Genomic DNA, 23,158 nt, shown 5'->3' with positions numbered 1-23,158 from the left:
TCTATGGCGTCTAGAAAAGAGTCTTAAAACGGGAATAATTTTTCAGGGATCTAAAAGTGATTTTTTTAAAGAAAAATCTTTAGTCCTTTTTTTGAAAAAATCACGTTTGGACCCTTCAAAAAACTATTTCTGTTTTTAGACCCTTTGCTCGGCACCATAAGGGCTTGTTCGGTTATTCCCAATACACATGAATTGGATGGGATTGGAAAAAATTGAGAAGAAGTTTGACTTGTTTGGGATTGAAACCCATCCAATCCCGCTCAATCCACATGGATTAAGAGCTAACCGAACAAGCCCTAAATCGTGACGCTGAAGTAATACCGCTCGCCGTTACAGTCTATGACGCCGAGGTTTTAGCGTCGCTGGCATGCGCAAATCAAACTGGCGCTGACGTGGCCGAGCTCGGCGCTAAGATCCATAGCGCCGAGCTCGCCTGCGGGTGCTCCATCCTTAGATCTCGTGACTGCGACCAAATCCTCACCATACTGTGCGAGCAGTGACCTACTGACCTTGTAGTACATGCACTGTTAATGACGTAGGTTGAGTCTACAGCTAGCTAGTGTGCTAGTGCTTCATATTAGTATTATATAACTAAATATTAATATATATAGTATATAACTAAATATTAATATAGTGACTAAATATAAGCCATCAATATAACTATTGAAGACCAACTTGAAATTCAATATTAATATTGTATATAATTAGTTCTATAAGTTTTACATATTTTTTATAACTTTTGATAATTTAATTGTACGACGTTTGCAAAAAAATGATTTTACAATTGTTTTCGTCTCTACAGTGCACATTGAATGGAAGCATATTGAACAGGGAGTCTATCCCTATGCACAATTGAATGGAAGCACATGCTCCGCGCCCCCACCGGCAAAATAATCTTTTCCTACTAACATGTAGGCCAGAGAGATAGCCTGCGCATACACGCTTAGAGCATCTCCAAGAGACTAGCTAAATGACTCGTCAAGCTAAATTTTGGCTATTCAACAGTAAAATAACTTTTCAACAGATTAGCTATTTGACTCGCCAAGCTATATGACTCTCTAAATTAGCTCTCTCACTAGCTAAATTTGGCTAGTCATCTGACTAGCAAAACTAAATAGATAGACTGTTGGAGTGAAATGCTATATATAGAGTGTAACCATTATGAAAAATTAAATAGAGAGTTAAATAGAGAGCTAAAAATAAAGTGTCTCTTGGATATGCTCTTAGTAGTTAGTATCGTTTGATGCATTTGTTTATTTAGTCACTCGCTAACACAGTAACCAGCTATAGACTCAGCATACATCATGAATAGTACATGTATCACATCAGAGATAGCCTGCGTGATTGTTTTCTAAAAACCTAATGCGTCCCAAGTCCCAACCTATACAGGAGGTTTTGGGTGTTGCTCTCCTTATCATCGTCATGCCGATGTTAGAGATGGAGGAGCACAAGATCATACAACACTGAGGACTCATGCAGCACCGAGGCAAAGCTAGGTTAAAACCATGAGTTGGACATTCTTGTTAAGAAAAAAATATACAACAAACTCCAACAATAAAAAATTATTATTAAAGAAATTGGACAATAAACTCCAACATAGAGTAGATGTGACCGCAGCCATGACGCCGTCTTAGTTTAGCGTTGTAGCCATATAGCCTTTGTAGTATGGAGGCTATGACAACGTCCCTCTAATCAGGCTGCCATACCGTCATGTTGCTACAAAGTCCATAGTCGGGACTAGTTTTAATTAACCTCTTTTAGTTTTTTATAGCTGCCGCCTCACTCAAATTAGTACCCTATACTTTAAATTTTAGGGTCTCTGTTTTTTTATGTCTTGTTTTGTAACTCTAGGAGGGATCCTGAATTTCAAAACCCTTTTTTTCTAATTCTCTTTCTCTCTCTCTTCTCCTTTACTTATACATTCTCTGTATTTGACCTGACATATAAATTCAGAAACACGTTACAAGTTCGTACAGATGACTAGCATTCCAACAAATCAATCGACGTGGATTTCGATTCCAATCTAAGAGCAACTCCAAGAAAATGCTAAAAAGCCTCAAAACGATCTTTTAGGAGAAAAAAGAAAAATCTTCTCTCCAACGGACTGCCAATACTTCCTCAAATTTTTCGTCTCCCCTGTATCAGCATGCCGGCTGTAGGGGGCATCCCACGGCCGCAGCGATGCCCTCTACAACGCCCCCTACGCGTCGGCCTCCTTCTCTCTCCCCCAGATCTAGCGTGTCACTGTTCATCACCCTAAACACTGTGCTGTGGGTCCACGAGTAATTGTTAGTAGATAAAAATTGATAGTTGATATAGAAAATAATATTTTATAGTTGTAGTGGGGTATAGGAGAGTATTTATGGGGAACCGTTGCGGGAGATTAAAAAATAGGGAGAAAAATAGGGGGAAAAGTGATATAGGGAGAAAAATTTAGGAGTAACGGTTGCGGATAGCCCGATGACTGTACGTGGGGGGAGAGGAGACGAGACGAGGCAGGAATTCGTGGCAGCTCTCGTCGTCGTCGTCGCTTTCATTCGGTTCTTCCATTCAGGCCCAACTGCTATCCCTCACCCTCTCAACTCCGGCGAGCGAAAGGTACAGGCACAAAAATCGCGTGCAGTCCGTATCTCCTCCTAGTGGGATAAATCTTCTCATGCTTTTCACGTCGCAAATATATATATATAATACTACTACTCTTGGAGGAAAACAAAACAAAGCTCGGTTGGATATCTAAATGGATACGGTGCCTTTTTCTAGTAGTCTCGCTCGTGCTGCTGTGTGACAGACAGACAGCCAAGATGAGTACGGACCTTTCAGACAGTGCCACGTCCTTGTTCTTGGCACGGTCGAGTACTTCCACGGTGCGGTGCTACAGGACACACATTTCATCCGCAGCGGTTCACGCTATCCAGTCCCCTATGTCGCGGTACTCTTCTCTCTCAGACTATCCGCAACCGTTCCCCCTAAATTTTTCCCCCTAAATATTACTATGCAGTCACGTCAGCAAGATTCTCTCCCCTATATTCACTCGTCCCGCAACCGTTCCCCCTAAATTTCCCCTATATATCCCTCTACTCATTAAATATACATTTCCATATAACTAACATAACCAACTTCATTTTCTATTTTTTATATGTTTTCATGCGTTCGGTATTGTGCGCTCCTATTACAAAAATGAAAAAAAAATATTATTTGTTTGTTTTCAAATACGGAAAAGACGTAATACAAGTTTTAAGTTTAAAAAAATTTCGTAATGCCACACTTTACTTGTTCATACTACTCCGTCATAACAATTTCACAAAAGTATTTGTACGCAATATGACATAACCGCGCTTATGCTTGAATCATACTCGTTTAGTCTTACACAGGAAGCCACGCTTGTCTTCGACCGAAAGCCACGTTTGACTTACGTTGTAAGCCAAGGTTGCCTTCGGACGTAAGCCAGTAGCTTGTCCCTGAAGCCAAGTTTCTCTCGTCTATATATATGCAATGTTTGTCTTCAAATATGTACTTGCATCTATCACTTGTTCCACAACAAAACCATTGCTCCAAATGTCTCCAAGTCGTAGGCATCATGATTCGGATTCAAGTGACAGTGACGACGAAACACTGATACTTGTTAATCTGCTCACCCTCAACATTGAGGCTAGACGCCAACACCGACGACGGTCCGGGTTACCTCGCCGCGTTATTCGCAGGGATCATTTTGCTGGAGAAAACCTTATCCAGCATCACTACTTCGGGCCGAACCCGGTGTATCCATCGCACGTGTTTCGTAGAAGGTACGCACATCATGTATTTCTAAGAGGTTGTGATAATTCCATAGTATTTACCACGATCCTTTGTTATTTTGTTTAGGTTTCGCATGAGTAGGCCTCTGTTTCTCCGTATTTTGCAAGGACTTCAACAGCAGGATACATACTTTACACAAAGGGTTGACGCAACAGGCATGCTAGGACTCGGTCCCCTACAAAAAGTATGTGCGGCACTTCGCATACTTGCATATGGTTTACCTTCTGATGCGGTAGACGAGTACATTCAAATCGGGGAGTCTACAGCTAGAGAATGTCTTCATCATTTTTGTCGCGCAATCATACAATATTTTAGTGCCTGGTATCTACGGACTCCTAATGAAGCAGACATAGCACGTATCATGCACAGTAGCGAGTCAAGGGGTTTTCCTGGAATGTTGGGTTCCATAGATTGCATGCATTGGGAGTGGCGGAACTGTCCTACAGCCTGGCGTGGTCAGTTTTGTGGTCGAAATGGTAGAGCGTCCATGATACTTGAGGCGGTAGCAACTTATGATCTATGGATTTGGCATGCTTTTTTTGGCATGCCAGGTACAAACAATGACGTTAACGTGCTGCACCGATCACGAGTCTTTGACCCTTTGACAACTGGTCGAATGCCACCTGTGAATTACACAGTAAATGGGCATGCTTACAACTTCGGATATTACTTAGCTGATGGTATTTACCCGAACTGGCCTACTTTTGTGAAAGCTATCAGACACCCGTATGAGGAAAAGAAAGTTTATTTCACACAAATGCAAGAGAGTTGCCGAAAAGATATTGAGCGTGCTTTCGGAGTTCTTCAAGCACGGTGGGCGGTGCTCCGTGGTCCAGCATATGGGTGGGATCGCAACCGTTTAACAGAGATAATCACAGCTTGCATCATCATGCACAATATGATTGTGGAAGACGAAGGCCCTTTGGCTGCTAATACTGATTTCGGAGATAACACTTCCGGCATAGACGCATCTCAAATAATTGGAGAAGGAAGGGCAGAATGGGTCATTAACCACTTTGATATTCGTCGTCAAGATAGGTCTTGCTCCCTCCAAAATGATCTTGTCGAGCATTTGTGGGCTCGACGTGGCACCATGTAAACGTGTCGTTTCATTAGTACTTTGTTTTAACTTCCAAATTAGCTATTGTAATTCACTGTCTTGTCTTAGTACTTTGTTTGAACTTCCAAATCAGCTATTGTAATTCACTGTCTTCTCTTACTTATGTGTGTTGCATAAATAACGAGAAATTTATGATTCCTGTTTGCCCTACCTACAAACGTATGTTTTACTAACACAATAAGTTTCAACCATGTGGACCATAAAATTGTAAAGCACAACATTAATATGATTGTGTACGAATTGACGCAAAGACTCCAATTCAATACAAACTTCAATAATGGTTCAAAACAAATCCATGACATACATATGCTTCAAATAATTATGTAACATGGTTCCACGCCTGGGCACAATTATTGTCTACTACAACATTAGACGACATAACATAGAGCTATGATGTCCTCCACGATTTATGGTTCGAACTTAAAAACAATGTTGTCAACAAAGATATCACATAACAACTGTCCACGCCAGGATTGATGTAGACGCCATGTCAGACAACGTTAAAAATTACTCAAACTTAAAAATAAACTGCTGCAACTTCTTTTTCTGTTCCTTCATGAGAATCCAAACTTCTGGATCAACATCTTCCTCTTTCGTTGAACACAGCATCTCTAATCGTGATTGGGCCGATTGGAGTTCTTGAAGTTTCAATTCCCTTTGTCTAATTATCACTTTCTGGGCTTCCAATTCCAGCCTCTTTTTCTCAAATTCCTTGTCTTCTTCTGTGCTCTTCTCTTTCTTTTCACATTTTTCAATAGACCTCTGAATTTGTTTTTCTGTCATTTCTTGCAAACGGCTTAAGTACTCTGTAGAAGAGGAAGATGCACCTTTCTTTCTCTCAGATTTACTGTAATCACGACCTCTCGGACGTTTGCCTGTCAACCCAGCAGAACCACTATCAGTTTCAAGTGGGTCACCAGATGGATTACCTGAAGATCCAATAGATTTTGCATTTAAGCCTCGGAACGAATGTCCTGCACATATACTCTCCCATTTGGGTTCACCCTTAAGTTTATGCCAGCAATGCATAAAATGGAATGGTTTCTGTTCGTCGTGTGCAAACAATGTTGCCGCCTTTGAAGTCTGCACAAATATTAGATGATTTAGACAATTGTAGTAACAAGTATGCACTACTAAATAATTAACTAGATATCAAGTGTATATGATTTAGACAAATGTAGTAACAACTATGCAGTACTAAATACCTTATCGTCATCAGTTAAGCCACTTTGGTTCTCCCTTAATACTCTTGCGTAGTAGCCTGAGAACTTACTCACATCAGCTCTAATCTTGTCCCATCTGCTGCTTAGTGCTCTGTTAACTCTACAAGGGTACTGGCCCCTTTGTTCGTTGTACCTTTTTTCAATTCGAGCCCAAAGCCCCTCCCTTCTTTGTCCAGTGTGCACAATTGGGTCACTGCTTATTTGCAACCATGTTGTGCAAAGGAGAAGGTCTTCAGGAGCTGTAAAGTTTTGTTCCTTCGACTTCTTATTTTTCAAAACAGGTGCTGCATTTTTTTCTGGACTATTGATGTCCTGAACACTATGTTCAGCATCTGACTCAAGGTTGACAGGTAAGGAAGGTATATTATTTGAACCCTGCAATGGTGTACTGGTATTTGAAGGAGGATAGGAGTCAGCAAAAGGAGGATGGTCCACTGATCCGAGAGGATTCCTGACAAAGTTGAGGTAATGGTTCCAATAAACTGCAGACTGTGAGGCAGGAATCATGGTTGATTGGGAAGTAGAATTTGCAGTCTGCATGGGAGCCCACATTGTAGTTGGACCTTGGCCAGGATTAGGAAAATTTATGTTGGCCATCATGTTGTAATCCATTGGAGGCTGCTGCATGTAGCCCGTAGGCCATAAAGGGGGTTGAGGGGGAAATTGCTGCGTACTTGCTGTGTTTGACATCGGCTGAGAAGATGTCGCATTGTTTGCTTGCTCCATTCTAGTATATGTCCACATGCCATAGATGTAGTAAAATATTTTAAACTCAAAGAAATGGACAGTACTATGAAAACATTATAACAGATCAAGCATGTCAACGAGGACAATATTATGTAAAGGTCCGCATGAACTGTCTGAGTAGCAACACCAGCACATAAACACAACAGAGTCAACAAAATACACATAAAGACCTGACATAATTGTAGCTTATGATGAGTTCGTTTGCCTTAGACTTAGACATTGTTCCCAACAGTTATTGTGGATTACAAGCACAGATCCTAACAGTTTCCGTCCTTGCGCGACTACTAAGACGTCCAAAAGGATGACATCTACGTCGAACTGGAATACATGCCTAATATATATTCCAGTAGCTGTTACGAGTCGACCTATCTGAGTCGCTGAAGTACCATTCATCAGACACATCAGGGCAGTAGAACTCCTCTTCATCAACAGATGGTTCAGTAACTGTTGGAGGGGTCGATGGAGATGTAGGCTCAACACTTATGTCATCGCCATCGTACTTAACAATTTCTGGAAATGCTTGCACTTTTGCCTCTAAGGCATCTTGTTGCAGCAATTCTAGCTTATCTTTGATGGCATACAAGGTTCTAGCTAATATCTCTTCATCATGCATGTGATCTAAAGCATGATCAACTAAACCACCCAATGTTTTTGTGGCATCCTCGGCACAGTCCACAAGGACTTTCAGCAAAGCCTTCATGTTATCTTCTTTCGAGGATGCCATGATCAAATGTGCTGCAAACAATTAATAAAAGAAGTAACAAACTGGATAGCCTTACAAACCAGAAAGGCATCATGGATTTATTAAGTTGCAAAAAACTACAACAAATAATGTAGGTACAGACATGTAACAAAAGCGAAGCAAATATGCTTAATTCTGCAGTACGTGGAAAGACAGAAATATGTGACATAATATTGGTGTTTGGTAACAAGCATATATCAGACAATAAAAGGTCTAGAGGTATTGTACAATTAAGCTTTAAGCTGATTACGTACACTTTGTGTAAGACATATCTATACTGGAACATTTGGTATAGAACAGTATAAAGTGGGTGACATTTAGTGCATAAGTATGCTTTCAAAAATAGATGGTGTCCTCCTTCAAAACTGGAACCAAAGATACATGAGGCAAACTTCATATATTGTTGAGAGGCTTTCATGTGTCAGTAATATGAAGACAAGTAAAAATTTGTATCATGAATTCATCAACTTTATGAAATAAGAAACTTATATATCACAATTCACCGCTAACAATTGCTCACGAAGCTGAATAACGAATTAAGTCACTGTTAAATAAATTAAATTGGACAACTTTGAAAACATGAAGAGCATAATAAGCAATTTACAGAGTAAATGGACAAGTCATGATTTGTTTACAACAATAGGGACAGAAAAGTCAGTACTATTTGCACTTGATGTGCTTTAGCTGTAAAACGAATTGTTGCGTCGGTATTTTTAAAACTTGTACATTTAAATAATACGCTCTAGCAGCAAACATACTCTTGTGTTAAGAACATGACATGTGGGAGACAAAATAAATGATGTCCTCAAATGTTGCATACGAATATGACATAGAAGTTCCTAGAAATGTGATATTTGTAATACTAGTAGTAACCATATAATTATGCTGCTAAGACAAGAACAGAAACTAAAATAATGTGGCCCCCAATGTATGGTCCGTATTGATTTGCTTGTCGTCTTAATCACCGTAAACGGATCTATCGTCCAACAGATTAATATAGAGTTCTTTGCTGACGCCGTCGGTTAGTGTTCATGAAACCCTAACCTAAAGACGAAATGTAAGGTTAGTTTGGCGGCCACATCGTACTGGAATCGGTTCATTCACATTAGTTCGGTCAACTACGGAACTGAAACATAAAAATTTCCAACAAAAAGTTACAAACAAGTCACTGAGAAGAGGGGGAACACCATGTTCGTACCTGATGAGCTCAAGATCCGGGCCGCAACAACAAGATTCGAACCGATGAACTCTGGATCTAAGCGAGCCCTCGATGGTCGGAGAAGAAATCCACTGATGGCGAGACGTACCGGCAAAACGGAGTGGGATTTGTGGGCGCTTGCGCTTCCGAGGCGAACGGACTTCACTCGTCAGCAACAGGACGTGGTCGTCGTCGGCGCCGACCTCCACCGGCTCGGAATCGGCCTTGCGCCGCCAGATCCGCCGTCGCGTCGCCCCTTCTCGCCCCCGTTGCCAAGAGCCGTCTAGAGGAAGAGAAGTCGACCTGGAACTTTCCGCCGTCTGGCGCGGACGTTGGCTTCGGCGACAAGAGCGCGTAGCGGAGGCAACAGTAGTCCCCTTCATCTGGCGTGAGAGAGAAGGGGAGCGCGACGGAGAGCTGCCCGTAGGGCTTGCCGCTGCGCGCGTGGGGGGCGAACTGTAGCCGCTACACTGTGAACAGTCCTAGGGGAGGGGAGGGGAAGGGGGTCGCGCTGCAGGTAGTCTCACTTGTTCTCGCGTTCCTCTACCCCCCTTCGTACGGACGACGCTCTCCCACACACGCAAAGCAAGCGTGAACGAGAAATAGGGAAAGGGAGCACTGATGTGGAGAATTGAAACCCTGCTATCCGCAAGCGTTACCCCTAAATTTTCTCTCTATATCACTTTTTTAGTTCACATCATCAACATTCCACCCCTATTTTTTCATCTCCCGCAGTGGTTCCCCCTAAATACTCCCCCTATACCCCACTACAACTATAAAATACCATTTTCTATATCTATTATCAATTTTTTTATCTACTAACAATTACTCATGGACCCACATCACAGTGTTTGGGGATGAACAGTGACACACTATATCTGGCGGGAGAGAGAAGGGGGTCGGCGCTTAGAGGGCGCTGCAGGGGGCAGCGCTGCGGCCATAGAGTGCCCCCTGCAGGCACCATGCAAGGGGAGGGGGATGCCCAACGTCCACCGCTGCGCACAGCCTAAATGTCAGATCGTGCACCCGAACCATGAACACCAAACTTGTTACAAACCAAATGAACATTGAACTTCGTATGGTACTGCTAAGAACGGGACAAGGGTGAACGAAGGGGGTAGAAGGGAATCAAACCGGTAGATGTGGAGATCGGAAGAAGTAGATCGGTGGACGGGAGTGTTATAAATGAATACGACACAAAAGGGATCAATCACAGAGAAGACACAGATTTAACGTGAAAAAACCCTCTAAAGCGAAGGGGAAAAAACCACGGGCGCCGGCCAGCAACTTCTCCCTATTTTCGGGTGGTTACAGATCACAGGAGATTTACAATTGAGATAATTATCTCCTTCGGCTTACAAAGATATTTATAGAGGTGAAACCCTAAAATGAGTAGGGAAACGACGGGCCGGAGCGCAGCGATGCCAACTTGGCCGCCTTCTTCAGAATTTGGATCACAAACTCAACAGGGAGCTCGAGTTCTGGATCGACGAACGCCTGGCCAGGGAAGGAGCCTCGTTGAATCGCCAGCGGACACGGTTGAACGACGGCGATGAAGTCGGCCAGTGGGAGCTTCGATCTAGCCTCCTCGGTCGTTGAATCCGTTTGCGCAGCTCTTCTCGCGTGAGGCCCCACGAATCTGGTCGCCTGCCCCCTTCACCGCACGGGGAGGTCGGTCGCTGGCCTCCACTTCCGTGGACGGCGACAAAGGAGCCGCACTGAGCAACTCGGCACCTTCGGATTCTTCGCGTGTGGGAGTGGAGGGAGGGAGAGTGGCTCCTGGCAACGGTAGCGTCTCCCGTCCCTCCCTCTCCATGTAGAGTGAGAGAGAAGCTACGCGAGCGGGGGAGGACGAGGGAGCGTGCACCGGTGAACGCTTGGAGTTGGAACTATTGCCGCCACAGATGGCGTGGAGTGCGGGAAGAGTGAACCATTGTTAACAGTCTTAGAGATGGCTACGGTGCAGGACGGGGCAGAGGAACATACCCTCGTCCCCGCCCTATTTAGCTTAATTGGACAAACTCATCCTCGTCCTTGTGGATCATGTTCCCCATTTGTGGCCCCATGAGGTAGTTCTCTAGAGTCCCTGGACAGACCTAGTGTTGGCGTCGGTGCTTGAACAGACTTGGTGTTGGAGTCCCTACCTCCCTGAACAGGCCTGGTGTTGGCCAAGGTCTAGGGGCGGGGGCGACTGGCTAGGGGGGCTAGGGGCTAGGAGCAGGGGACCGTGGTTGGGGATTGACCAGTTGTGGGTAGGCTAGCTGGCGACTAGTATCTAGGAGCTAGGTCCTGGCTTGGGGTTATCGGCTCTAGACTAGGGAGTTGGGGTCGATGGCTAGGGGTGGGGGTGGGGGTGAGGGCGACAAACGAGGGATGAGGGTGGATGGCTAGGGGGCCTGAGACTGGTAGGCGGAGACCCGCGGCTGGGGCTTGACTTGTTGTCGGTAGGGCGGACGACAACTAGGATCTAGGAGCTAGGGCCTAGCATGGGGTGGTAAGCTCTCTACTAGGTAGCTAAGACCGGTGGCTAGGGGTGGGGGATGGGGGTGAGGGCGACCGGCGAGGGATGGGGATGGACGGCTAGGGTGACCTGGGGCTGGGAGGCGAGAACTCGTGGCTTGGGATTGACTAGTTCTGGGTAGGGCGGGTGGCAACTAGGATCTAGGAGCTAGGGCCTAGCTTGATGTGGTTAGCTCTCTACTGAGGAGTTGGGGTTGGTGGGTAGGGTTGGGGCTAGAGGTGGGGGCTAGGGTGAGGGCGACATGCGAGGGATGGGGGCGGACGACTAGGGGGCTGGGACTAGGAGGCGAGAACCCGTGGCTAGGGACTAACTAGTTCTGGGTAGGGCGGGTGGCAACTAGGATCTAAGAGCTAGGGCTTAGCTTGGGGTGGTGAAAGGGAAATAGGGTCAAACCTTTTCCTAAATGATTTTGGTGGTTGAATTGCCCAACACAAATAATTGGACTAACTAGTTTGCTCTAGATTATAAGTTCTACAGGTGCCAAAGGTTCAACACAAACCAATAAAAATTCAAAGAAAGGGTTCAAATAAAAAGAGCAAAAGACAACCGAAGGCAGCCACGGTCTGGCGCACCGGACAGTGTCCGGTGTGCCAGGGAGATCGACTCTGAACTTGCCACATTCGGGAATTTGGGAAGCCACTCCGCTATAATTCACCGGACTGTCTGGTATAGCACCAGACTGTCCGGTGTGCCATGCGGAGCAACAGCTATTGCGCCAATGGTCGTCTGCAAAAGCAACAGTGAACAGTGCGCGACTGCACGCGCAGAGTCAGAGTAGGCGCAAAAAGCCGCACCAGACAATGAACAGTGACTGTTCGGTGCACCACCGAACTGTCCGGTGGTCAGAGCTCCAACGATCGAACCCTAACGGTTGGGTGACGTGGCTGGCGCACCGGACAGTGTCCGGTGGCGTACCGGACTATCCGGTGCGCCATTCGACAGCAGCCTTCCCCAACGGCCACTTTGGTGGTTGGGGCTATAAATACCCCCAACCACCAACACTTCAAGGCATCCAAGTTTTCAGCCAACACATTCAATACAAGAGCTAGTGCATTCAATACAAGACACAATTAGAGTTAATCAAAATCTCTCCAAGTCCCAATTCCACTCAAAGCAATTAGTGACTAGAAAAGAGAGTTTTGACGTGTTCATTTGAGCTCTTGCGCTTGGATCGCTTTTCTTCTTCCTCTATTCTTGCTTCCAAGTTCTTTGTAATCAAAGCAAGAGACACCAATTGTGTGGTGGTCCTTGTGGGGAATAAGTGTTCCAATATATTGAGAAGAGAAGCTCACTCGGTCTAGGTGACCGTTTGAGAGAGGGAAAGGGTTGAAAGAGACCCAGTCTTTGTGACCACCTCAACGGGGAGTAGGTTTGCAAGAACCGAACCTCAGTAAAACAAATCACTGTGTCAACCGCCTTATTTGCTTGTGATTTGTTTTCGCCCTCTCTTTCGGACTCGATTATATTTCTAACGCTAACCCCGGCTTGTAGTTGTGCTTAAACTTTATAAATTTCAGATTTGCCTATTCACCCCCCTCTAGGCGACTTTCAATTGGTATCGGAGCCCGGTACTTCATTAGAGCCTAACCGCTCGAAGTTATGTCGGGAGCTCACGCCAAGAAGGAGATGGTGACCGGCGAGAAGCCTGCCACAAGCCACGGGAAAGCTCCATCGAGAGAGTCCGGCAGCAAGAAGAGGGAGGAACCACCTCCCCGCGTCAAGTCGCACCGGAGTGGCGACAAGAAGAAGAAAATGAAGAAAGTGGTCTACTACGAGACCAATTCTTCATCGCCTTCCACCTCCGGCTCCGACACGCCGTCTGTCACTTCTAAGCGCCATGAGCGCAAGAAGTTTAGTAAGATCCCCTTACGCTATCCTCGCATTTCCAAACGCACTCCTTTACTTTTCGTCCCACTAGGCAAACCACTGGTTTTTGACTGTGAAGATTATTGTATGTGGAGTGATAAAATGAGGCACCATCTAACCTCACTCCACGCTAGCATTTGGGACATTGTTGAATTTGGTGCGCAGGAACCATCCGTGGGGGATGAAGGCTATGACTCCCAAGCCACTACTATACTCCTTACCTCTCTAAGTCGAGAGGAGTATAATAAGGTGCAAGGGTTGAATAGTGCCAAAGAGATTTGGGACGTATTCAAGACCGCGCACAAAGGAGATGAGGTGACCAAGATCACCAAGCGGGAAACGATCGAGGGGGAGCTCAGTCGCTTCATGCTTCATCAAGGGGAGGAGCCACAAGCGATGTACAACCGGCTCAAAACCTTGGTGAACCAAGTGTGCAACCTCGGGAGCACCAAATGGGATGACCATGAAATGGTCAAGGTTATTCTTAAATCACTCGTTTTTCTTAACCCTACTCAAGTTCAATTAATTCGTGGTGATCCTAGATATAAACTAATGTCTCCCGAGGAAGTGATAGGAAAGTTTGTGAGCTTTGAATTGATGATCAAAGGCTTCAAGAAAATCATCGAGCAAGGCGCCTCCTCCACACCCGAGATGCAACCCGTCGCATTCAAGGCGACGGAGGAGAAGAAAGAAGAGTCTACATCAAGTAGACTCCCAATTGACGCCTCCAAGCTCGACAATGAGGAGATGGCGCTCATCATCAAGAGCTTCCGCCAAATCCTCAAGCAAAGGAGGGGGAAGGATTACAAACCCCGCTCCAAGAAGGTTTGCTAAAAATGTGGTAAGCCCGGTCATTTTATCGCTAATTGTCCTTTGTCTAGTGATAGTGATAGGGATAATGACAAGAGGGGAAAGAAGAAAGAAAAGAAGAAGTATTACAAGAAGAAGGGCGGCGATGCCCATGTTTGTCGGGAGTGGGACTCCGACGAGAGCTCCACCGACTCCTCCGACGAGGACGCCGCCAACATCGCCATAAACAAGGGTCTTCTCTTCCCCAACGTCAGTCACAAGTGCCTCATGGCAAAGGACGGCAAAAAGAAGAAGGTAAAACCTAGAGCTTCCACTAAATATGCAACATCTAGTAATGAGGCTAGCTCTAGTGATGATGAGGATGATTTGCTCACCCTTTTTGCCAACTTAAACATGCAACAAAAAGAAAAATTAAATGAATTGATTAGTTCTATTCATGAGAAGGATGAACTCTTGGATAGCCAAGAGGACTTCCATATTAAAGAAAATAAGAAGCATGTTAAAGTTAAAAATGCTTATGCTCAGGAAGTAGAAAAATGCGAAAAAATAAATAGTGAGCTAAGCACTTGTCATGATATTATTTCCAATCTTAGAGATGAGAATGCTAAATTAATTGCTAAGGTTGAGAAATTAGATGTTTGTGATGATTCAATTGTTAATCTTAGAAATGATAATGCTAGTTTAATTGCTAAGATTGACAAGTTGAATACATCTCTCTCTAGCCTTAAAATTGAGAATGAAAAATTAATTGCTAAGGCTAAAGACTTAAATGCTTGCAATGTTTCTATTTCCAATCTTAGAGATGAGAATGCTATTTTACATGCTAAGATTGATGAATTAAATGCTTGCAAACCCTCTACATCTAGTGTTGATCATGTTACTATTTGTACTAGATGTAGAGATATTAATGTTGATGCTATTCATGATCACCTAGCTTTAATTAAACAACAAAATGATCACATAGCTCAACGTGTGCTAAGATTAATGAGCATGACTTAGAAAATGAAAATTTTAAATTTGCTAGAAGCATGCTCTATAGTGGGAGATGCCCTGGCATTAAGGATGGCATTGGCTTCCAAAAGGGAGACAATGTCAAGCTTAATGCCCCTAAGAAATTGTCTAATTTTGTTAAGGGTAAGGCTCCCATGGTTCAGGATAACGAGGGTTATATTTTATACCCTGCCGGTTATCCCGAACACAAAATTAGGAGAATTCATCTTAGGAAGTCTCACTCTGGCTCTCATCATACTTTTATGTATAAGAGTGAGGCATCTAGCTCTAGACAATCAACCCATGTTAAATTGCCTAAAAACAAATCTCCTATTGCATCAAATGAACATAACATTTCATTTAAGACTTTGATGCATCATATGTTTTAACTAACAAATCAGGCAAAATAGTTGCCAAATATGTTGGGGGCAAACACAAGGGGTCAAAGACTTGTGTTTGGGTACCCAAGGTGCTTGTTTCTAATGTGAAAGGACCCAAGACCGTTTGGGTACCTAAGAACAAGGCCTAAATTTGTTTTGTAGGTTTATGCATCCGGGGGCTCAAGTTGGATAATTGATAGCGGGTGCACAAACCACATGACTGGTGAGAAAAGGATGTTCTCCTCCTATGAGATAAACCATGATCCCCAAAGAGCTATCACATTCGGGGATGGAAATCAAGGTTTGGTCAAAGGACTTGGTAAAATTGCTATATCTCCTGACCATTCTATTTCCAATGTTTTTCTTATAGATTCTTTAGATTATAACTTGCTTTCAGCTTCTCAATTATGCAAAATGGGTTACAACTGTCTTTTTACGGATATAGGTGTTACTGTCTTTAGAAGAAGTGATGATTCAGTAGCATTTAAGGGAGTATTAGAGGGTCACCTATACTTAGTTGATTTTAATAGAGCTGAACTCGATACTTCCTTAATTGCTAAAACTAACATGAGTTGGCTCTAGCACCACCGATTAATCCACGTTGGAATGAAGAATCTTCACAAGCTTCTAAAGGGAGAGCACATTTTGGGACTAACAAATGTTCATTTTGAGAAAGACAGGGTTTGTAGCGCATGTCAAGCAGGGAAGCAAGTTGGTGTTCATCATCCACACAAGAACGTCATGACGACTAACAGGCTGCTTGAGCTACTCCACATGGACCTATTCGGCCTAATAGCTTACATAAGCATCGACGGAAGTAAGTATTGTCTTGTTATTGTGGATGATTATTCTCGCTTCACTTGGGTGTTCTTTTTGTAGGAAAAATCATAAACCCAAGAGACCTTAAAAGGATTCTTGAGACGGGCTCAAAACAATTTCGGCTTAAGGATCAAAAAGATTAGAAGCGACAACGGGACGGAGTTCAAGAACTCACAAATAGAAGGCTTTCTTGAGGATGAGGGCATCAAGCATGAGTTCTCTTCTCCCTACACGCCACAACAAAATGGTGTAGTGGAGAGGAAGAATATAACTCTACTTGACATGGTGAGGACCATGCTTGATGAGTACAAGACTTCGGACCGGTTTCGGGCGGAAGCAATCAACATCGCTTGCTACGCCATCAACCGTCTCTACCTACACCGAATCCTCAAGAAGACATCTTATGAACTCCTAACCGGTAAAAAGTCCAATGTTTCATATTTTAGAGTCTTTGGTAGCAAATGCTTTATTCTTGTTAAAAGAGGTAGAAAATCTAAATTTGCTCCTAAGGCTGTAGAAGGCTTTTTTACTTGGTTATGACTCAAACACAAGGGCATATAGAGTCTTTAGCAAGTCCACTGGACTAGTTGAAGTCTCTTGTGACATTGTGTTTGATGAGACTAATGGCTCTCAAGTAGAGCAAGTTGATCTTGATGAGCTAGATGATGAAGAAGCTCCGTGCGTCGCGCTAAGGAACATGTCCATTGGGGATGTGTGTCCTAAGGAATCCGAAGAGCCTCCACAAGCACAAGATCAACCATTATCTTCAAATCAAGCATCTCCACCAACCCAAGATGAGGATCAAGCTCAAGATGATGAAAATGAAGATCAAGAGGAGGACAATAATCAAGGGGGAGATGCTAATGATCAAGACAAGGAAGATGATGAGGGTCCAAGACCGCCACACCCAAGAGTCCACCAAGCAATACAACGAGATCACCCCGTGACCACTATCCTCGGCGATATTCAAAAGGGGGTAACCACTCGATCTCGTGTTGCTCATTTTTGTGAACATTACTCCTTTGTGTCTTCTATTGAGCCATACAGGGTGGAAGACGCATTAAGGGATTCAGATTGGGTGCTGGCAATGCAAGAGGAACTCAACAACTTCATGAGGAATGAGGTATGGCATTTAGTTCCACGTCATAACCAAAATGTTGTAGGAACCAAGTGGGTCTTCCGCAACAAACAAGATGAGCATGGTGTGGTGACAAGGAACAAAGCCCGACTTGTGGTCAAGGGATATTCACAAGCCGAAGGTTTGGATTTCGGTGAAACCTATGCACTCGTAGCTAGGCTTGAGTCAATTCGAATATTACTTGCCTATGCTACTTACCATGGCTTTAAGCTTTACCAAATGGACGTGAAGAGTGCCTTTCTCAATGGACCAATCAAGGAGGAGGTCTATGTTGAGCAACCTCCCGGCTTTGAAGATAGTGAGTATCCTAACCATGTCTATAAACTCTCTAAGGCGCTTTATGGGCTCAAACAAGCCCTAAGAGCATGGTATGAATGCCTAAGAGATTTTCTTATCGCTAATGGTTTTAAAGTCGGAAAAGCCGATCCTACTCTCTTTACTAAAACAATTGCAAATGATTTGTTTGTGTGCCAAATTTATGTTGATGATATCATATTTGGGTCTACCAACAAATCTACTTGTGAAGAGTTTAGTAGGATAATGGTACAAAAATTCGAGATGTCTATGATGGGGGAGTTGAAGTATTTTCTAGGATTTCATGTCAAGCAACTCCAAGAGGGCACCTTCATTAGCCAAACGAAGTACATTCAAGACATACTCACCAAGTTTGGGATGAAGGATGCCAAGCCCATCAAGACACCCATGGGAACCAATGGGCATCTCGACCTCGACACGGGAGGTAAATCCGTAGATCAAAAGGTATACCGGTCGATGATAGGATCTTTACTCTATTTATGTGCATCTCGACCGGATATTATGCTTTCCGTATGCATGTGTGCAAGATTCCAAGTCGATCCTAAGGAAGTTTACCTTAGGGCCGTGGAGCGAATCTTGAGATATTTAGTTCATACTCCTAAGTTTGGCCTTTGGTACCCCAGGGGATCCACTTTTGATTTAATTGGTTATTCAGATGTTGATTGGGCAGGGTGTAAAATTGATAGAAAGAGCACATCATGGACTTGTCAGTTCTTGGGAAGATCCCTGGTGTCTTGGGCTTCTAAGAAACAAAATTTTGTAGTTCTTTCTACCGCCGAAGCCGAGTATATTGCCGCAGGCCATTGTTGAGCGCAATTACTTTGGATGAGACAAACCCTTAGGGACTATGGTTACAAATTGACCAAAGTCCCTCTCCTATGTGATAATGAGAGTGCAATCTGCATGGCAGATAATCCCGTTGAGCACAGCCGCACTAAGCACATAGCCATTCAGTATCACTTTTTGAGGGATCACCAATAAAGGGGGGATATCGAGATTGCATATGTTAGCACCAAAGAACAATTAGCCGATATCTTTACCAAGCCACTAGATGAGAAAACTTTTACCAAACTTAGGCATGAGTTAAACATTCTTGATTCTAGAAATTTTGATTGATACTTTGCACACATAGCTTATTCATATACCTTTGATCATATCTCTTTCATGTGCTATGACTAATGTGTTTTTCAAGTGTATTTCATGCTAAGTCATAGATTTAAAGGGAAATGGAGTCTTCGGCGAAGACAAGGCTTCCACTCCACTCCATCGAATTATTCATCATTCACCGTCGCTCAACACCGCTCTACAATTTGGTATAATCTTCATTCCTATATTATTTACCAAAGGGGGAGAAGGTTTGAAAAAGGGCTTATATTTCACTCACAAGTATCCGTTTTTGGCGATTCATGCCAAAGGGGGAGAAAGTATTAGCCCAAAGCAAAAGGACCGCACCACCACCAATTTCAAAAATTTGTAGTCTTTCTATTTGTATTAAAGAAGTTTTTCAATTGATATCTTATTTTTGATATTATTTCAAATTGGTATGACCTCTTTCAAAATTCATATCTAAAACCCTCTTGAACACTAAGAGGAGAATTTCATTGAGGGGGAGTTTTGTTTAGTCAAAGGAAAAGCATTTGAAACAGGGGGAGAAAATTTCAAAACTTGAAAATACTTCTCGAAACCTTATTCATTTACCTTTGACTATTTGCAAAAAGGCTTTGAAAAGGATTTCCAAAAGAGTTTGCAAAAACAAAACATGTGGTGCAAGCGTGGTCCAAAATGTTAAAATGAAGAAAACCATCCATGCATATCTTATGAAATGTATATTGGTTTTAATTCCAAGCAACCTTTGCACTTACCTTATGCAAACTAGTTCAATTCTGCACTTATATATTTGCTTTGGTTTGTGTTGGCATCAATCACCGAAAAGGGGGTGATTGAAAGGGAAATAGGGTCAAACATTTTCCTAAATGATTTTGGTGGTTGAATTGCCCAACACAAATAATTGGACTAACTAGTTTGCTCTAGATTATAAGTTCTACAGGTGCCAAAGGTTCAACACAAACCAATAAAAAGTCCAAGAAAGGGTTCAAATAAAAAGAGCAAAAGACAATCGAAGGCAGCGATGGTCTGGCGCACCGGACTGTCCGGTGCACCAGGGAGATCGACTCCGAACTTGCCACCTTCGGAAATTTGTGAAGCCACTCCGCTATAATTCACCGGACTGTCCAGTGTAGCACCAGACTGTTCGGTGTGCCATGCGGAGCAACGGCTACTGCACCAACGGTCGTTTGCAAAAGCAACAGTGAACAGTGCGTGACTGCGCGCGCAGAGTCAGAGCAGGCGCCAGAAGGCGCACCGGACAGTGAACTGTGACTGTTCGGTGCACCACCGGATTGTCCGGTGGCCCCACATGTCAGAGCTCCAACGGTCGAACCCTAATGGTTGGGTGACGTGGCTGGCGCACCGGACAGTGTCGGGTGGCACACCAGATTGTCCAGTGCGCCATTCGACAGCAGCCTTCCCCAACGGCCACTTTGGTGGTTGGGGCTATAAATACCCCCAACCACCAACACTTCAAGGCATCCAAGTTTTCAGCCAACACATTCAATACAAGAGCTAGTGCATTCAATACAAGACACAATTAGAGTGAATCAAAATCTCTCCAAGTCCCAATTCCACTCAAAGCAATTAGTGACTAGAAGAGAGAGTTTTGTCGTGTTCATTTGAGCTCTTGCGCTTGGATCGCTTTTCTTCTTCCTCTATTCTTGCTTCCAAGTTCTTTGTAATCAAAGCAAGAGACACCAATTGTGTCGTGGTCCTTGTAGGGACTAAGTGTTCTAATTGATTGAGAAGAGAAGCTCACTCGGTCTAGGTGACCATTTGAGAGAGGGAAAGGGTTGAAAGAGACCCGGCCTTTGTGACCACCTCAACGGGGAGTAGGTTTGCAATAACCGAACCTCGGTAAAACAAATCACCTTGTCATCCGCCTTATTTGCTTGTGATTTGTTTTCGCCCTCTCTTCGGACTCGATTATATTTCTAACGCTAACCTTGGCTTGTAGTTGTGCTTAAACTTTATAAATTTCAGATTTGCCTATTCACCCCCCTCTAGGCGACTTTCAGGTGGTCAGCTCTCTATTGGGGAGCTAGGGTCGATGGCTAGGGGTGGGGGTGGGGGTGGGGGTGAGGGGGACAAGCGAGGGATCAGGGCGGACAGCTAAGGGGACCTAGGGCTGGTAGGCAGGGACCCATGGCTGAGGATTGACCACTTGTGGGTAGGGCGGGCGATGACTAGGATCTAGGAGCTAGGGTCTAGCTTGGGGTGCTTAGCTCTCTACTAGGGAGCTAGGGCTGGTGGCGAGGGGTGGGGGCTAGAGGTGGGGGATGACATCTACATCATACAAGGTGAACCCCCAACTTGTACACTGATCGCCAGCGACCATATCACCAATGATCTTGATTGGCTTGTTGTGGACAAACACTATCATTGTATTGAACAAGTTCAAGTCGACAGTGACATAGGTTTGCGGATTTTACATACTTGTCGTTTCACAATTGATATTGTTTCTTGTCCTCTTATTTTCTGTAATATCTTGCATCTGCCCCGATGTGGGGGACAGATATCCCCCGGGTCCACTGGAAGGATAAAAGACCTCACGAAAGGCCCAAGGGCCCAATAAATCGTATGGTCACTCCTTCATGGGCCTGGAGAGGAACGATCAGTAAAGCAGATTGGCATAAGGCCGGATCGGTGCGAGCCCGGATGGCCCAACAACGTTGAGCAAGCAACCACAACAGAAGACCCGACTTTCCCGCGCTGGAGCCCCGTACAACAGAACCAGGCGAGGATAAGTCGGCAGAACTATAGGAAGATAGGCTCAATCAGTTCACTATCTCTTAGGTGCAGTTTGTTATCTCATCCGCATGTATTGCCTCACGGTCGAATATATAAGGCCTAGGGGGCACCCCTTCAGAACGATCGATCTCACCACTCATCCATTCACCCCAACTCTCTATTCTCTAGTGTTAGAGAGCTCCCTTGTAATCCACCACGTAAAACATTCTCACCAGGACGTAGGGTGTTACGCATCTCCAAGCGGCCCGAACCTGTAAACACTGTCCATTGTTCCTCGTGCATCCGGCACGAACCATTTAGCTACAGTCGGCGACACCGTCCTACTCCTAAAAACACCTTGAGGGGCAACCCCGGGTGTGCGGTCGGACCCAAAACACCGACAGCTGGCATGCCAGGTAGGGGGTGTGTCGCCGATCTAAGCTAGCTCAATGGCCGTCACCTTCCACCGCAGGATCACCCTCCGTCCCGGATCTGTATTCTGCTTCGGAACTATCTCATCCGTAGCAGATGAAGAGGGAACTCTACACCGCATCGCAGATCTGCCAAAGAAGAAGTCCCCTCCAACATACTCCGAGAATATCGGAGTAAAGAAGGAAAAAGCGCAACCTCCCGCGCTCCGAAAAAAGATCACCTTCAGCAAGCCAGGGGCCGAGGGCCCACTGACCCGGATAACTCCGCTGTCTACTTCCTCGACGAAAGAATGGACACAAATCGCAAGGAAGAAAGAGACAAACAAAACCGGGAGGAAGCAAGTTGTTCTTTTCGTGCCTCTGCCCTCAAAGGAGAACGGAAAGAAGATCGCCACGACAGCCACACCATTCTACCCCGACGTTCTTTTAATCGGGAGAGTGGAGTCGCCCCCCGTCTCCAACGACGAGCCGACCGCACCCGGAGAAGAACCACCTCAGCGGGAATCCCGTCGACGGAGGAACTGGCGCTGAAACGTTCGGCGACATCACGAGGCCGGAGAGCAGGATCCAGAGCAGCCTGTCTCGCGAGGCGAGGTCTCAGAGATAGGAGAAAGTCCGGAGGAACGCGTTTTCAGAGAGCGAAGGAACTCCCGACGACGTGATCGCCAACGAGCTCAGGAACAAGCTGAGCAGGAGGCAAGGCAACGTCGGGAAAATCCACTCTTCGGGCGCAACCTGAATCCTGACTTCGCCCGAGCCATGAACACGCCGAGTGAAGTTGGAGGGGTACTAGCTCGAATAGCTGATGGACTCCCTCGGACTCCCGACGCCGAGGGCTATCGACGACTGTTCACCCAGGCAGCAACCATCTTCTACCTCTCGCTCACCCGCCGAACGATCTACGACACACCATCAACAGTCGCCGGGACGCGCGAAGCTCCATCAATGCTTCGCGTGAACGACGGCATGAGAACGAGATCCTCCGCCGGGAGGAGTACGACAGGGATCATGGCACCCCGGCTCGGAGTCAGGCCACCAGAACTGAGTCGACAACGGCCTCGACTGGAGGTACTACCCGGGGACGGTCGAGGAACCCCAACAACTACTCCCCTCCCCGGGACAGACATCATCCCCGACGACAAGAAGACACGTGTGGAGTGTCTGCCCTTACTCCACGCCTTAGGGCCATTCAATGGCCCCCTAACTTCAAGGTGTCCAACGTC

At 45.0% G+C, this 23,158-nt stretch overlaps 1 protein-coding gene across 1 annotated transcript; it reads left to right on the top strand.

Moving 5' to 3' along the window:
* The first annotated feature begins 3,516 nt into the window (after positions 1 to 3,516).
* On the top strand, positions 3,517 to 4,999 carry LOC103654792 (protein ALP1-like). The gene is made up of 2 exons (XM_008681610.4): positions 3,517 to 3,785; positions 3,862 to 4,999. The coding sequence occupies exons 1-2, from the start codon at positions 3,556 to 3,558 to the stop codon at positions 4,892 to 4,894; spliced, it is 1,263 nt and encodes a 420-aa protein (XP_008679832.1). The 5' UTR covers positions 3,517 to 3,555; the 3' UTR covers positions 4,895 to 4,999.
* The last annotated feature ends 18,159 nt before the right edge of the window (positions 5,000 to 23,158 follow it).

Source organism: Zea mays, chromosome 4 (genome assembly GCF_902167145.1).
Source record: "Zea mays cultivar B73 chromosome 4, Zm-B73-REFERENCE-NAM-5.0, whole genome shotgun sequence".
Classification (NCBI taxonomy): Eukaryota; Viridiplantae; Streptophyta; class Magnoliopsida; order Poales; family Poaceae; genus Zea; species Zea mays.
The sequence above is the reverse complement of the archived record's forward strand: the minus strand, read 5'-3'. Positions and strand labels throughout refer to the sequence as shown.